Raw genomic sequence first — 17,632 nt, forward strand, 5'->3', positions numbered from 1 at the left:
CTTCCGGCATGGCATGGAAAGGAGAGGGGCATGTGCATTTCTTTAACCCATTCTGACCTGAGATCAGATTCTAAAAATGTCTTCTACATCCTGACAGTTTTCATTCTGACCTGAGATCAGATTCTAAAAAAATGTCAGTCGCTCTTCGATTTTTCAAAAATAGCAGACCTACAAGCTCGTAGCGCGCGCTATGAGCTTGTAGATCTGCTATTTTTCAATAGTTAAAGCATAACATGATGCTTTACACCAAAATGGGTTCCCGTTCAGAATGGGTTAAAAGAAGAATTGGCATGTGCATTTCTTCCACCATAGTAAATGCTGCGTTCGTGGTCTGGAAAGGGCAGTTGTTTTACAGACGGGGTAAAAGGGCAGGGGCCTGAAGCCCCCTTTGATGTCTATGTGTGCACGTCCCTGCATGAGAGCACGTACGTACACACAATTCAAAGGAGCTTCATATTGGCACGAGAAGTGTCAGAAATATTTTAACCCATTTTAGACCCGAGGAGGATTCTACAAATGTCCTTCTAAATCCTGACAGTTGTCTGAAAAACCCATGTTTTTTTTTTTCAACGCGGGACTGATGATATATTATTAAAGGCATTGTGACATTAAAAAAAAGGTTTTGGAATTGTTTTAGTTTTTTTTAGGTTTTCTAATCTCAATTGCACCCAAAAAACATGAACTTTTAACATTCAGTAGATTTTCTGTGATCTGGGGTTTTCTGGCTCAAACAGGTGCTCTGATTTGCCGGCAGTAAGTGACATCACTTACTGCAAATCCCATATATGTCAATGGGATTTGCCAGCAGATGTCACTGTTTCACTGTGTTTCCTGTTTTCATTGTAGCTCAAAAGGCCCAAAAAACCCCAAAGAAAACTTCAGACCACAGAAAATCCACTGAATGTTCAAAGTTCAGGTTTTTTGGGTGTAATTGAGGTCATAAAACCTAAAAGTAAAAAGAAAAATAAATGAAAATGAATGTCATAAAACCTTTAAATTATTATTGAAGCTGTGCCACAGTGCAAATGTAAACACGAGCCAACAAGACGTCTATACAACTTGAAATTATTATGGAGATATCAGATTTTCTTTTGAGACTTGAGAGACCAGATCAAGGTAGAGGAGGAGGGAACTTGTGAACTCAATAGAGGGTATGCGCGTGACATCATCATTTTGTTTATGCAGGAATGCCTACTGAGTGGCAAAAAACGACTTCCTGGCCTTGACATCCACACAGAAAAGTCCTGTCTGATTGCATTAAACAACGTTAAACAATGTTAAACTCACTTTGCATGTTGCTTTGCCACTCGATGTGCCATTCACTTTAACCCATTCTGAACGGGGAACCCATTTTGGTGTTGTCATCGTGTTATGCTTTCCTAACATTTTAGTCTAGTTTTTATCTGTTGATGAAATTGTCCATATAATTTGGTCTTAGTTTTAGTCATCGTAGCTTAAGTTTTCATTTACCGTAGTATTCTATTTAGTTTTCGTCAGTGAAAAAAAAGGTAGTCGACAAAACATTTTTTTCGTCATATAGTTTTAGTCGACGAAATCAACACTACGTAGTCTCCATACTTGCATATGTTGTTCACGCTGAAGTCGGGAAGGCACCAGGAGTCTAGGACGGTGACGAGGCGTTGCTCCAGGGCAGGGTGGCCTGCCACGTAGGACTCGGCTATAGACAGCTTGTCGTGCAGAATCAGTGGTACACAAATCTGTGGGGCAAAAATGGAGTCCAGAACATTAGCTAGTGTCTAGTTTGTCCAACCGTCCTGTCGATATTTACAAAATAATGTATTGCCTAATAGGCATGTAACGATTCACTCAACTCACGATACGATTCGTATCACGAATCACGATATGAGGTTCACGATATGATTTTTCACGATATTTTAAACAAAAAATGTCTTTTTTCACATTTTTTATTTAACTACATTGCAAAAGAAGTGGCATTACTTTTGACAGTGCAGAAACATAATTGCCTTCCTCGATGAGCATCAACGACCATCATCACCTGGGCACAGTCACAGGTGGTCTTTACACGAGAATGGTGTTCATATAAAACGGCAAAATAAAGTATCGTTTGCTGATGTCCTTTTACACGAGAACGGTGTTTTCAGGAGGTGAAAACGCAACAAAGTGAAACCACCTTCCAGAGTGGAAATCTTTGAGAACGCCGTTTTATCCCTTCTCCATGTAAACAGGCAAAACCGTTTTGCGTTGGTTCACAGCGCATATGTTCATTACATTGATGCAGAGCCATATAATATAGTTCCTGAACAAGCCTCCCTCCTCGCCTACAAAGTGCCGCTCATCAGCGATGGTGAATGTAAAACCATGATGTAAATAAAATGCCTTGCGATAGGCGGCAGCAGCGTTTATGTAGCCTAATGCATTATAAAATATATATCCATCCCGTGGCGCGCTCCGCCTGCATGCTCTGGGCTGCCTGTTGCGTGAAGGGGGAGCTGGCTCTTCTTCTTGTGCGTAATGTGGGCGACTGGTCTATTTGGCAGCCCGTTACCGCCACCTAGCGACATTATAGCGTTTTCATAAAGTGTGCGTTCTAGTGTAAAGTGTCAATAGAAAATGAGAACGCAACAGGACTTTGACGTTTTATCTGGAGATGGTCGCCGTGTAAAAGAGGCCACAGACACACAGCTACCCTCTACAGTGCTCTACTACTGAAAGTGACTCATTTCTAAAATAAGACATTTTGAAAATCGAATTTCAATAAATTGATTCATACCGTCTGGATTAATATCGATATATACATCGATAAGATATACAATATATCGTTACATGCCTAATTTCTAATACTCAATATATATACATCATAAATGCCCTTGATACTACCTACTTACATAATAAACAATTTAACCAATTTCAACATGCAAATGCAACCTCTCACCTCTTCCATGTCCAGTTCCTTCTGTAGTTTAAATTTCATGCCTAGTACGGCTGCCTGATGAAAAACAGAACATTAATTAAGCACCAACTTAACAATCCAAAAGACTGAATAAAATTGGGGGCGGCTGTGGCTCAGGAGGTAGAGCAGGTTGTCCAATGATCCGTGGGTCGGCGGTTCGAATCCCGGCACCTCCTCATGTCTGCATGTCAAAGTGTCCTTGGGCAAGACACTGAAACCTACATTGGTGTGTGAATGTGGGAAGTGAAAACTGCTGGCGTCGACTGTTCGCCGCTTCACCTCCCAATGTATGAATGAATAAACCATTGTAAAGCGCTTTGAGCACTTGGAAAAAGCTCTATAAAAATGCAATTCATTATTATTATTATGAAAAAAAATTCAATAGATTTTGTACACATTTTGAACTTGTCAAATGGGACATTCTGCACAATGAGTAGTTTTACTTTTAGTACTTTAAGTACATTGTGATACTTTTGTACTTTTACTCAAGTACATTTTCAATTCCGCACTTTCACTTGTAACAAAGTAGTTCTAAAATTGCAGTATTGGTACTTTTACGTGAGTAAAACAATTGAGTACCATTTTCCACCACTGGCTAAGGCCTCACTCACACCTTTACAACAGACTGATGTATGCTACAAAGGGTGTGATACATCTTGCCCCAATGCATTTCCAATGGGAGTCACATGGTTTGACACAACATTTGTGCTGTATGAGGGGGTGGGGGGGTGGGGGGGCAGTCGAAACACAGCCGAAAGCCATAAAACAGCTTGTAGTCCAAAATGTTGTATCAAACCATGTGACTTCCATTGGAAATGCATTGAAGGCGGCCATGACACTTACATCTTGCTTACATCTAGCATTAGGCATGTAACGATATATCGTATATCGCAATATATCGATATTATATCCCGACGATATGTATCGATTTATTTAAAAAAAAAAACGATTAAGAAAAAAAAAAAAAAAAACATTTTCTTTTCTTTTTTAGGGGGGGGGGGGGGGGGGGCAGTGTGTGATAAGAAATGTCAGCTGTAATCATATTCCATCATATTCACATGATTTTGGAGAGAAATGAGACAGTAGAGGCCTGGAGAGGGGAGCTGTATATGTGTCTGTGACTGTGCCCAGGTGATGGTCGTTATTGATGCTAATACATCAAGGAAGGCAATTATCTTTGCAATGTAGTTAAATAAAAATTGTGAAAAAACGTAGCTTTGGGGGGGAAGATAAATCATAAAAAAAAAGAATTGCTCATTTGTCTGGAAAATCATTGTGTTGAAAATATCGTGAAAAATCGTATCGTGAACCTCATATCGTGATACGTATCGTATCGTGAGTTGAGTGTATCGTTACATGCCTATCTAGCATGAATCAATGTTGTGTGCTAGATCGAAAGGTGTGTGGTGAGTGAGGCCTAACGGTCAGTATAACTCACCTCTTTGTAACACCGGAGGCCTTGAAGCTTCATGACGCTCGACCGGAGCACGCTCGGGTCCAGAGACTGCAGCCGGTACAGGTCGAGGAAGGCGTCCACCGAGGCGGGGTGCCAGGTCAGCGGGATCCTCGTCAGGAGTCCCAACACTCGATGCTTTAGTGCGACCGCCTGCTCCTCCGAGAACGAGTCCAGGGTCACCTGGGTTTGGTCGTCGAGAACAAAACGATAAGACAGAGAAATACAAAAGTATTACGTGGGAGAACGGGATGAAAGCATGAATGTCATAAGAGGAGATGGAAAGAAGTGCAATAGATCGACCCATTTAGGTCGAAATTAAATAAATAAAAATGTCTTCTAAATCCTGACAGTTTTCTGAAATACCTCATGTTTCTGTATCAGTGGTGTTCAATATTTCAGGTCAAGGAACCCCAAAAATTAGATGTAATTGGCCGCCGAACCCCCCCCCCCCCGCCCCCCATCTGAAAATATGTTATTCCAGGAACCCCTCAGAAGCAAAGATTTGAGTTAAAAATGTTCGCTCTGAAAGAATATATTCAAAGATCTGTGCCGCAGCCATTTTCACGATAAAAAACAAAATAGCAGATCTACAAGCGCCTAGCACGCCACCGAGTGGCGCGCTACGAGCTTGTAGGTCTGCTATTTTTGAAAAATCGACTGACATAGAAACATAGCTTTTTCAGAAAACCGTTAGGATGTAGAAGACATTTTTTGAATCTGATCTCGGGTCAAAACGGGTTAAAACGAGTCAGGAATAGTATATTGCATCTACCGGTATGCGTTTATGAACAGCAAAAATCAGACATATAAGAGTTACGACACACACTTCAGGAGTTTGAAGCTATTTAAACTGATAAGTTTTGGTCCACCTGTGGCTGCTTCCTTCGCCATTTCTGAAACTCTTCCAGGAAGCCGTTGACCAGGCTGTTCATGTTAAAGAGTGACTTCTCCACGAAGCCCTCCAGGACCGTCAGCAGGTCTTCCAGTGGGCTAGTCAGCTCAGAAAACGCCTGCTGGGCCATCAGACGCATCTGGGGGGACAAAAAGGGAATGTGAGAGAGGAAAGGAAGAAGAATGGGATTTAAAGGTGAAAGGGTGGAAGTGAGTGAGTGTGGAAAAGAGGGAGATAAAATGTGACTGCCATTGGATTGTTTTGAATTTTCGTTTTTCATGTCATATGAAAGCAGGGAATCATAGCTTCAAATTTACATATTGGTTGTTCAGTTTGACCCACCGGTTTTGGAGATATGGCTTATAGAGTAATGTCTTGCAGAGAAAACAGCGAGTTGAGAAAACAGGCTTGAAAGGTTCACTTCTGTGAACTCTATCATTCCACCTAGGTACATGTTTAAGCATCTATTTCATATTTGCATGTCAATTTTAGCTCTGACACTTATTTCAGACTGGTGAAAAGCTGGAATTTGCGCGATGGCAGTCTCTCGGTCAAATCTGTTCTCCATCTCTTTAGTTAAAAGGTTATTGGTGTTATCTTGGTGAGTAGAATGAACGGTCTACACAGTGTGCAGAGAAGATTGTGTGCAATTATTCAATTTTTTTAAATATTACATTGTTTAAGCTTTTTGCATTAATCCGCATGTCATTCATGCTCAGAAGAGAAATAGTACTCTGTAGCTGTACAAAACGTAATAAATATCTCTGTTTTTGCAATTATTTTGATTGCAATTCTTGGAAGTTATTCTGTGAATGTTTGATGAACACGGACCCAGGTATAATCTTACTACCCAGGTATAATATTTCCTAAATACTTCCTACTTCATAACAAGTATCAGGAAAAGTTCAATATGACATTTTATTAAAATTTTAAATATATTTGAATTATCAAACTTGTAATGCAGTTTGACACACAACAGATTATATATTTAGAAAGCAATCACTGCTTTCTATTTATCAAAGAGATAATCACTTGTGAAAATGCCTTTGAACATTTGCTTTAAAGGAGAATTCCATGCTAGAAGGCTTTCCCCTACCATAAGCCCTCAATGAATGGAATTGCATTGCATTTAATTGAATGGGGCATTGGAGGGTTCGCTTATTTCCATTGCGCAAAAATCGTTTTTTTCTCTTCATAATGTAAATCAGGGGTAACCAACCAGGGGCTCGCGAGCTACCAGTAGCTCGCGGGAACCTTTCAAGTCGATCCCAAAGTGTCAGACTGACGGGCAGAAATACACAGCAGAATGTCGTTCGCAAAAAAAGAGCAGATCTACAAGCTAACAACGTGTAGAGGCTCGATGCTTTTCAGCTTGAAGATCTGTTCCCCTTGCTTCCACCGCACCGCCCTCGGCCCTCCCCCTTTTAGCACTCTGTGCTCATGTGCTGTGACTGTGTCTGTTGTTCCCCTCGCAGGCAGCACACAGAGCAATGAGAGCATCAGAGTGAACGCAGCATGATAGCGTCCCCGACACGTTGAATATTATTATTTGTAAAGTTCGAACGCCAACTTTTAACACTGCACGGCTGCACGCACAAATAAAGAGTGCACTCGGCACTCGCACATGATGGATTATTATCGATCAAAACAATCCTTAGCGTGTTGCACAGCATGAATGATAAGTAATCACCGACCTGGCTGGATAATATCACTATGACAAATTGTCAAAATGTTTAGTGCCGCTGTCAAAACATGACACAGTGAGAGCTGAAGATTCTAACTATTGAACAAGAAAGCCACAGTTTTGAAGGAAGTGGGTCCTAGACAGGGCTTACGTATAGCTCATGCATGGATGCATGGATGATAGACAGACTATCCTGCTGTTCTATCATGTGATATTCGATGCAGGGCAAGATGCTCGATAGTGAATTAAATTGTAACATTCTCCTTGGCTTTGACTGCTTCAGACAGAACATCTGACACACAGCTACGGTAGACTATTAATTTACTAAGCTGTTAACTTACTCGGCTGCCTACCGTTGCTCGTTAATCAGGTCACACAATGGATGGACCACTGATATTTATCCATCCAGGTCGGTGATTTTGTAACACATGCTTTTGTAAGCGACGCTAAGGATTGTTTTGATCGATAATAATCCGTCATGTGCGTGCGCGAGTGCACTCTTTATTTGTGCGTGCAGCCGTGCACAGTGTTTCTCCCACGTTTGGTTAAAAGTTGGCGTTCAAACTTTACAAATATGTGAATATTCATTGAAATGAGAAACAAAATATTGTGCTGTAAAAGCAATTCATGTCCTTTGCATTTTGTTTTATTAAAAAAAAAACTCAAAGAAGTTTATTTGTATTTTTGTCCTAATATTTTTTATTTCTAATACATTTGTCTTAAAGCGCAAATAACATACTTTCTAAAATGGCTTTTAATATTTAATATCATATTGTCTATGTCCCTCAAAGTTATTTCTAATGGTTTTGAGCCTCAATCACCACTGATATAAGTATAACCAGGCCTTGTCATTTCTTTCTGGACTTTGAAAGCAGTTTTAGCTGCAGTACCACAATGTCCTGGGGTGGTGGGGGTGCAGATGCAGATTATTTAATATTTGAGTCATTATAATACTGATGCTAGATAAAACCAGGTTGTTTCCATTCCATGCCAGCTTGGAAAATCGACAATGGTGGACATTGTAAACAAAGTGGAAATGCAAATTTGGAACTGAATACTTAAGAAGAGGAGGAATTATACAAAGTAGGGTGACATTGATGACATCACGATGAGGCCAAAATCAGTTGAGCCGTTCCTGAGAGCAATTTCTATTAAAGCACCTGATATGATATGAAAGCCTGATTGTTCAAAATTGGTTATTTGTGGGGATAGAAAACACATATGGGAGCTCCAAAAACAGAAAAGAAATGGAAAAAGTTGAATTCTATGTTATAGGTCCTTTTTACATTGATAATATAACTTACTATAAGTTTTTATTCTTATTTAAGCTTTAGTCTTTGTGTGGATGTGTGCACATGCATTGAGCCTGTCAGAAATAGCAAAAAACAAGTGTTTTTTCTAACACGTTTTAGTGGTAGATCTTGGCTTACAATTGGGAATAAAATGGGCTCTTGGGCTTGAAAAGGTTGGTTACCACTGATGTAAATAGTATCCAAAGAGGCACACTTTACTACTTATTTCGGTGGAAATAAGCAAATTAGCACAAAAACCCAACCCCCATTGAGGGCTTATGGTAGGGGAAATAGCCAATAATGCACTTTTGCACAAAATAACACCTGGACCTCTTTGGTGGGGACGTAACGACTACAAATAAAGGTAAGAAAGCCTTCTAGCATGGAATTCTCCTTACACATTTAGTGCCGGAAGTGCCTTCAAAATAGAAGCTCTGGGTGCCAGAGTTGTCTGATCGCTTTTACTCTGAAAGCCATGAACCGGAAACACTTTCCTAAAAAAAGTTGACTTTACAAAGAGACCTCACATCCCCGATCATCTTAATTTTTACGCTCCAAAAAGCGTTCATATTTTGCGGGAGAGACGGATGAGGAGCAGAAATGAAGCGCCAGCATATCGATCCATTCATCACCACGGAGAGCGCCTTTGATTAGGAGATACGAGACATTCTTTCCGCCGCGCTAACATGGGAGTCAATGACAAGCTAATAGTTGCACATAGCGTTAGCCTACGGAAAGCCAAAAGCCAAAAGAGAAAAAAAAGGAAAACTTCTGAATATTCTTATCTCGCCCCGTGTCGCTAGGACGTCCTCACACGCCGATGGGACTAATTTGTCGGGATCCTTATGACGGTCTCATACGTCGTATGAACTGAAACGGTTAACTTGTGAAAGAGATGTCATACATTCAATAGCCTTTCAGTATACCTGCAATCCTACCCGTGTAGCCACAGACAACAGTCATCACACACGCACACGCACACACACACAAAGTGACTCTCACCTTCTGTGTTCCATTGGGGCTGTACCATATCTCCACAAGTTGCTCTACAAGCAGAACGGTAGGGTCAACACCTGGGGGTCAAACACAGGCACAGATGCGGTGGTGGGGGTTATATTTTGACCTTTGGCCCCATCGACCCGTCATTGGACCAAACATGTTGAGGCTATTCTTCCAAACACTTTGCTATAATATCAGCCTGCCTTTAAAACACAAAGCTTTGTGTTATGATACAGTAAGTTACGTTTTAGATAAGCGCGCATGCACGTGCGCGCACACACACACACACACACTTGCTGTGGAATTGCTGACCAGATGGAACTTTTTTGCAGAGTAAAGTCTTGACTAAATCTTTAAAGATGGACAAGTTAAGATAAGCTCAAGTTTTAAGGCTTAGGTTCATATTCTCATACAGACGGGGCGGCGGTGGCTCAGGGGTAGAGTGCCTGGATGGTAACCGCAAGGTTGCCAGTTCGAACCCAGGCTCCCCCAGAGTTACTGTCGAAGTGTCCTTGAGCAAAACACTGAACCCCTAATTGCTCCCGATGTGCTAGTTGGTGCCTTGCATGGTTTCCGCTGCCATCGGTGTATGAATGTGTGTGTGAATGGGTGAATGTAATGCACAATCTCTGTAAAGCGCCTTGGATAAAGGCGCTATATAAATGCACCATTTAGACTTGATTGAAGTTTATAATCCGACAGAGAATGGTTCTGGCCTTATATAAGGATGGGGATGACGTAACAACTAGGTAGTCGTGACGTCAACCCTGACACACACACACACACACACACACACACACACACACACACACACACACACACACACACACACACACACACACAGGGGTGGAGGAGTGGCTACATGGAAACCCAGGTTCCCTTCCCAGTACAATCCTGGGCTACCCCAGAGTGTCCTTGAGCAAGAGTCAAGACTATGAAACCCTCCCGACTATGAAACCCACCCTCCCAGTTTGGTGTCTTGCATGGTTTCCTCCGTCGTCGGTGTATGAATGGGTGGGTGAGTGTAGTGCGCAATCTATGTAAAATGCACTTTGGATAAAGGCGATATATAAATGCACCATTTACGATTTACACACTGTATTCTCATTGTATAGAGCACCGAAGTCTGACGTCACTTTCAGTAGAGGGCGTCAGTCCCCAGGTTCATGTATTTGTTTAGTTGCATTGAAATCCCCATTGAGGCGATTTTAGGTCGCCTCATATAACAACTGTGTTTGAAAAATAAACATGTCACCCCGACCGCTTCACTCATATGGATATGAAGAATCAACTGACTGAGAGAAAACGCTAATGTTACTGCTGCTGAATTAGTTAGATTTTCGCTAGAAGCAGACTGTATCATATGAGTGACTGACTGTTGCAAACGATACAGAGACACCTCCCTAACAATAACGCCGAGACAGCTTGTTTATTTTTGGACCACAACGCTTATAGTAGACGATATTAAGATCACCCCATGTTATTCTCCATAGAGAAATTACTTCCGCGAACCAGGGGAATCGTCGGGATGAGCGAGTTACGTCAGGACTTCGGTGCTCTATGCCGTTGCTGTGGGGAGGAAACCCAGTCATAACTCCGTTTTTTATTTCATTCCATAAATCAGTGCTATTGATCACCCCTTTACGTCTGTGTGTTGTTTCGAAAATACTGAACCAATGGAAAGTAGTAAAAAAACGCATTGGACAAAACCTCTTAACTCCATTGGACCCTCAAAATGTCTGCTAAAACAGCTAACTCCACCAACTCTCTCCTTCTCATGCAAGTCATTGACAATATCTAAAGTCACAACATCAACTTTGATGAGGCAGTATTGCATTGTTATAATATAAATATAAGGTTTTATTCATTTCCTTAAAGACATATATTTTAAATGTCCTGAAAAATGAAAAATGTGGAGTTATAAGGTTTCCTCCGGACAGCAGATACTGTATATACTGTTATACTGTAGTATGCTAATGTATCCAAATCAATTGTGTAGATCAAGCACTTGAAGCCACTGAAATCAGGGTGACGGTCGTTGGACAAAGTACCCCGATAAAACTAAACATACTGTAAAACAAAAATGCTATAATATTATGAAGTGTGCCGTCAGTCACACTTTGTGAAGATAAAGCATCACTACACTTTATGAATTCACTGATTTCACACTGAACCTGATGGCTCCACCGGTGTAGTCATCTTCATTCATCCGACTGGCGTCGAGACTCCTGAGACCACAACAGCAGGGGCGAGCGAGGGCAGGATGGGTCAGAGAGAGAGAGAAAGAGAGAGAGAGAGACATTAGGGGTGCATTTACTAGTATAGAAACCACCCACAAATCTACACAAAATGTGTAGCACTTTAATCAAAGGGCATCAAATAAAAGCTGACATATTAACCCATTTAGACCCGATGACTTCTAAATCCTGACAGTTTTCAGAAAAAATTCTGTATCGGTCGTTCTCAAACATTTTCATGTCAAGGACCCCAAAAATGTATGTAATTGGCCTCCGACCCCCATCTGAAAATATGTTGTTCCAGGGACCCCCCCCCCCCCCCCCCAGAAGCAAAGATTTGAGTTAAAAACGTTGGCAATGAAAGAATATATATTCAAAGATTTGTGCCGCATTTTCACGATTTTTCAAAAATAGCAGACCTACAGCTCGTAGTGTGCCGCGCTATGAGCTTGTAGATATGCTATTTTTCAATAGCTCAGTGATTTAAATAGGTTTTCAATGTAATGAGATGCAGGGATGGTTCCAGGGACATTTTATGAGTCCCACTTCAACGACATTAGGAGTCATATTTTGCCTTTTTTTTTTTCTTTACAAATTTTAGCATTTAACTCCCATTTCATTTTATATTGTTATAATATATTGTCGTTATATTCATGTAGAAAACAGAAAAATAAATGATTATTATAACTAAAGCTAGCGAAATAAACTAGAATAAAAAACCAGTACATTAGTGCATCCCGTGGATGCAGATGTCGTTGTTTTATCGCGTCCCTTAACTGTAAACTGTGTTTTGGGATTCAACATGCACCCTATTTTAATCTCTGAAGGGGTGCATTCACTAGTATAGAATGTGACACACACACACACACACACACACACACACACACACACACACACACACACACACACACACACACACACACACACACACACACACACACACACACACACACACACACACACACACACACACACACACCAAATCTACACAAAATGTGTAGCATTTTAATCAAAGGGCATCAAATACAATTAAAGCTCACATATTAAAGCAGCTCAGAAGCTATTATCCCACTGAATTGATGAGTGTGTGGCTTCCTTCCGTTGTGGGTCTCAGACTGCTTGTGGCCAGTGTAAGACTGCACTACTCTCTTAGTCAGTCAGTCATCTGGATCAGCCAAATCCATTAAAAGTACAAAATTAAAATAATAATAATAATTGACATCGTCAGTGGAATTGGGTTGAAGACAGCAATGTTAAAATAAAACATTGAAACATGAAATAAACTTGGACCAATTTAGAAGGTTTGTTTAAAGCTGTCAAGTGTGAAAACTGAAAAGGTCCCATTTATTATTTATTGACATTCAGCACCAACTATAGCCTACTCTAATAGATTTTTTTAGTGCAGTCAATATAGACTGTTGAGTCACTCTGTTGCCTTCGACCCTATACCCCCACCTAATGGCGACAAAGTATATCACACAAGTAGACATGATAAAAAAAGGATATGGTATTTGTATGTGTACATGTACACGAAAAACTGTGAAATAAAGTTAATAAAATAAGGGGAAAAAAGGAAAAGTATGAATATCAAGAGGGGGAAGTGCAACAAAAGAGAAAAAACGGAGGTGCATTTACTACGTTTGATTTAATTCACACTGTCAAACCAAAAGTCAACAGCCTCAAATGTCCTTATGCAGACACACAGGACTGAACATGTCGCTTGGTGATGTACAGTATTAAGTGGAAGAGTTCATAATGAATACGAATATGGCGAATATGGTGTTATAGTTTCTCTGATGAAGGCTTCACTCCAATAATTAGCTCGTAAACTCCACAACGTTTAGCCATGTAGATGTAGGTAAAAAAAAAAAAGTAAACACAACACATGCTGGCTGCTACAGTGTAATGTGCGTCGCACTTAATAAGTTGAACACCTAAAGAAGAAGAAGGTCTTGCTGGTATCATTTGACTAGTAATTTGACATAAAGTTAACGTGTTAAATCAGTGCTGTGGTGGAATTGAAGAGGTATAAACACACACACACTCACCGTGTGAAATAAATGCCGTCGGTTAGTCACTCTCTCTCTCAGCAGCGTCAAGTCAACACACACTAGCTCTGATGGTGGTTGACTTCCCTCTGGCGACTTCAAAATAAAATGTACACTGTAGGGAAATATTGTGTACGAGTGTTCCCAAACCTTTTCATGCCAATTAGGACCCCCAAATTGACATTTATTAGCTCGCGGACCCCCATTGGAAAAATATATGCCAGGGACCCCCCACTAGAGAAGAATTGTATGGCTCTAGCAGTGATTCTCAATCGGACCCCAGTTTAATGGCATTTCTATCTCTGGGACCCCCAATGTATATTGTAAAATCAATGTTATAATGTAACTCTGAGAGTGTACAAATGGAACCAAATGGATTTGGTCCCATTTGTACACTCTCTCGAGTTACAGACCCATAAGGGTCCATTTGGTTCCTATAACTGTCCCCCAGGCCCTGGAACTCCCTCAAGGACCCCTGGGCGTCCCCGGACCCCACTTTGGGAACCACTGGTGTATACAGTATGTATATGTGCGTGAGTGCATGCGTGAGTGTGAGCGTGCGTGTGTCTTAAAGCTATTTCAAAAGCGACCGCCCGAACGCATGCATTATGATGCGACACATGTTTTATTTTGAAGGAAAACTATAACTCGGCGTCTGGCCAGCTATAGTTGTTGCTCATGAGTGAACACATGACACATCAGGAAGCAGCATCCCATCCCATCCCAAGCCAACTTTAGCCAAGTCAAACTGCAATCGTTCATTGCAATTTAGGAAATGTCTTTAAATAGGCATCATCACACATACAAAGTGCTTGTAATATATTAATGCCTTTTATGAATAATTAGAAAAAATATATATGGAAATCTCGACACAGTAGTACAGTACTGTTTGTATGTGAGTGTTTGATTGCTAATGCCTGGATAGGCACGATACATTGGGAAATGAATAAAAAAAACTGAAATAAATGTAATCAGAAAAGAATGGCCTAGAATTAAAGCATATAATGAAGAAAATAAATGAATACAAAATTTAAAAAAAAGTCTTGTGCACATGTATTTTCAAATTATATAACTTTAATCTTTAATCTTTAATTCATTTTGCATTTTTTTATTTTAATATTTTGTCTTGTGGCAATTTAGTTACCACGTGGTTTGTTCAGTTTACAGACCACTAAGATACCCTTCTTGTACTTGTTAAAATACTTTATTATAATTATAATACTTTATTATAATGTCAACACACACACACACAGTCCCCTCTCTTTTCCGGGGGGAACGGGGGCTCCCAAGGCAGGTATGAGACGGCCCATTCTTCACGGCGCACCTGCCACCTGGGATGGGAGGGGGCCACTTGTCCCTTCTGGTACCCAGGAAAGGTGAAGCTTCGGACGGGTCGGGCTGCCGAGCTACAGCCCTCAACCCTGGAGGTTCTGTGTTCGGAGCTCTGGTGGACTTAAAACAAAGATATTATGCGAGATCAAATAATACATATTATGATTAAATAATGCTATGTAAGAAAACCAGGATTTCTAAAATACAATATAGGCTAATTCATACAGAATGGATTTTAGCTTAATTTCTGTATTTAACTTATACATGGGTGCATCCACGCAATGTTTATTTTTCCTTCTGTAAGTGGGACGTATCCATTCCTCAGTGATGTATCCCAAGGTCATCAGGGTTTCGGGTCTCTCGAACATCATACGCCTCACTCGTGTGACCCAGCCGGGGTGATCAAGTCCTGACTTACGTCCCAGTAGATCCTATAGGTTCTCTACATCAGTGGCGTGCACAGATAGACACAATTCAATTCAAAGGGCTTTATTGGCATGAGAAAACATACGTTTACATTGCCAAAGCAGAACACACTAGGGGTGCTCGAGCACCCCCTGCCCTTTTGGCAATTTTGCTATTTTTTTCTTAATTTTTTGTGTGTGGACCATGCGGTGACATTGATCAAATCTTGATAAGAAAAAAACGCTTCTACTATATTATTTAGGCCCCCACAATCTAAAGCTATGTTTCTATGTCAGTGGTTCTTCGATTAAAGAAAAATAGCAGACCTACAAGCTCGTAGCGCGCCACTCGGTGGCGCGCTATGAGCTTGTAGATCTGCTATTTTCCAATAGCTAAAGCACCAAAATGGGTTCCCGCCCCAAAATGTGCTGCACAAGGTGCCCTTTTTTTCACTTGAGCACCTGCCCCTCTAAATGTCTGTGCACGCCACTGCTCTACATACTCAAAAATGTCAGATAACGGACTGGTTTGTGCGTGTCAGAGCCTTAGATATAGACAGAGTTACGCAAACTGCGTTCACTTCATGGGGCCAGTCCAATGGCGGCTCTATACATATAGACTTCTATACTATTGAGAATGGGGACAAAGAACTGGGACAAGTCCTGGACCGGACGTAGGCAGAAATGCATTGGACTCCGGCAATTAACAGCCCAGCTTTAATGATCTTAAATCCCTTTATTTTAGATTGTTTTGAAGTAATAGTACAACATACACATTAAAGAGACTTTAGTTGTTACTGTAATACTTTAAAACAGTTGTCATGTTGCACACATGCTTAAAATAGCTCTTGTTTGCGCCGCCCTCGTTTGAAAACATTTCCAATTCCAGCTTGTCTCAGTTCAGGCTGCAAACAGCGGCTCGGTTTATAACTCTTCTATTAGATGGTTCTTCGTCCCAGTAAGCTACCCTCGATCAGTCCCATTAGGGAAAGATCAGGGCCACACAATCCGTTGCCCCAGAACTACTCTGCCGGGACTGGGAGGTAGACCAATCTGGCGTGTGGATGGACTAGGATATGTGGGTTGACTCCTGACCAGGCCCCTCCCCTCCTACGTCTCACCACCAGGTCCACTCATCATGCTCTCACCAGGTCCAGGACTTGTGAGTTGCACCAGGCGCCCATGCAGCACCAGACACTTCATTCAGAAGTGATGAATATTCTTGAGCCGCAGGCTCCACCATGGGCAACGGTGGTGCTGCTATATAAACATATGGGCCTACATATAGTAGGCCTCTACTGTGTTGATATATTTTAGGACTTTTGTCCCTGTAGAGTTGCTGTTGTCCATTCCATGCCACGAGAGGTCTATGACGAGACGAGAGGTACCACACAAGAGGCTGCAGGCTGCAGCAATACCCGTCTCCACAGCCCCTGCACTCGGGTATTGACTACTAGTGAGCATTCTGACCTGAGATCAGATTCATACGAGGTTTCCACTGGACACACACTGGTCTGATGAACCCATTCTGACCTGATATCAGATTCTAAAAAATGTCAGTCGTTCTTCGATATTTCAAAAATAGCAGACCTACAAGCTCGTAGCGCTATGAGCTTGTAGAGTAAAGCATAACATGATGCTAACACCAAAATGGGTTCCCGTTCAGAATGGGTTAAGGCATATGTAGGGGCCTAACGATAATAGATTAGATAGATTTTTTTTTAAATCAATTGTTTTACCATTTATATATATAAATATTTATATGTTCCGAATGAATAAATGAAATGAAATGAAAAGGAAATTAAAGCTGCTGAAAACTCAACGTGTAACACGTACAGCATGCTGTGCCAAGATCCTCCTTGTACAGTACAGTATTAATTCAAAGGCTATTTTGATACTGAGTTATTATAACGGTGCCATATCCCCTGCTGGGGATACATATGGGAGAACAAAAGCCTTTGCCTCAGCACTGTCAGCAGATTGGAAGTGCTGATTATGGGGAGAATCTGATCGAGGCTTCAACTCCTCATAAAGAGTTCATTGTTTTACCTCCATGGAGGTGGCTGGAGTCAAGAAAAAATGCAGACAAACAATAATGCAAAAGGGCCTATACTCAGCGGTCTTATAGAACTGAAAACTCTGACCTATACTGTATGGCGAAAAGTGTTGACTCTTGTTATTTTCTTGTCGAGAAACATGTGGTGCTTTTTGTTGTCAGTCACCAAAGCATGAAATATTCCCAGCGCGGTTCACAACCTATATTCTGGATCATCAGGGGGGGCAGGTCACACTTCCATTTTGGGGTTAGCATTATGTTATTGTAACCCAGGGTTGAAAAGATGTGTACAAATCAACC

At 41.1% G+C, this 17,632-nt stretch overlaps 1 protein-coding gene across 1 annotated transcript in view; it reads right to left on the bottom strand.

The window, feature by feature from the left end:
* Positions 1–13,588, bottom strand: part of exd3 (exonuclease 3'-5' domain containing 3) — a gene marked incomplete at its 3' end in the record, with an annotated part of 79,466 nt that extends 65,878 nt beyond the window's left edge. The window contains 7 exon segments of the mRNA XM_083793243.1: positions 1,579–1,718; positions 2,915–2,968; positions 4,371–4,568; positions 5,258–5,419; positions 9,259–9,329; positions 11,430–11,483; positions 13,541–13,588. Coding sequence (XP_083649369.1) covers positions 1,579–1,718; positions 2,915–2,968; positions 4,371–4,568; positions 5,258–5,419; positions 9,259–9,329; positions 11,430–11,460 — 656 coding nt within the window. The 5' untranslated portion in view covers positions 11,461–11,483; positions 13,541–13,588.
* Positions 13,589–17,632: the final 4,044 nt, after the last annotated feature.

This window comes from Protomyctophum parallelum (genome assembly GCF_964188405.1).
Source record: "Protomyctophum parallelum genome assembly, chromosome: 21".
In the NCBI taxonomy this organism is placed as follows: Eukaryota; Metazoa; Chordata; class Actinopteri; order Myctophiformes; family Myctophidae; genus Protomyctophum; species Protomyctophum parallelum.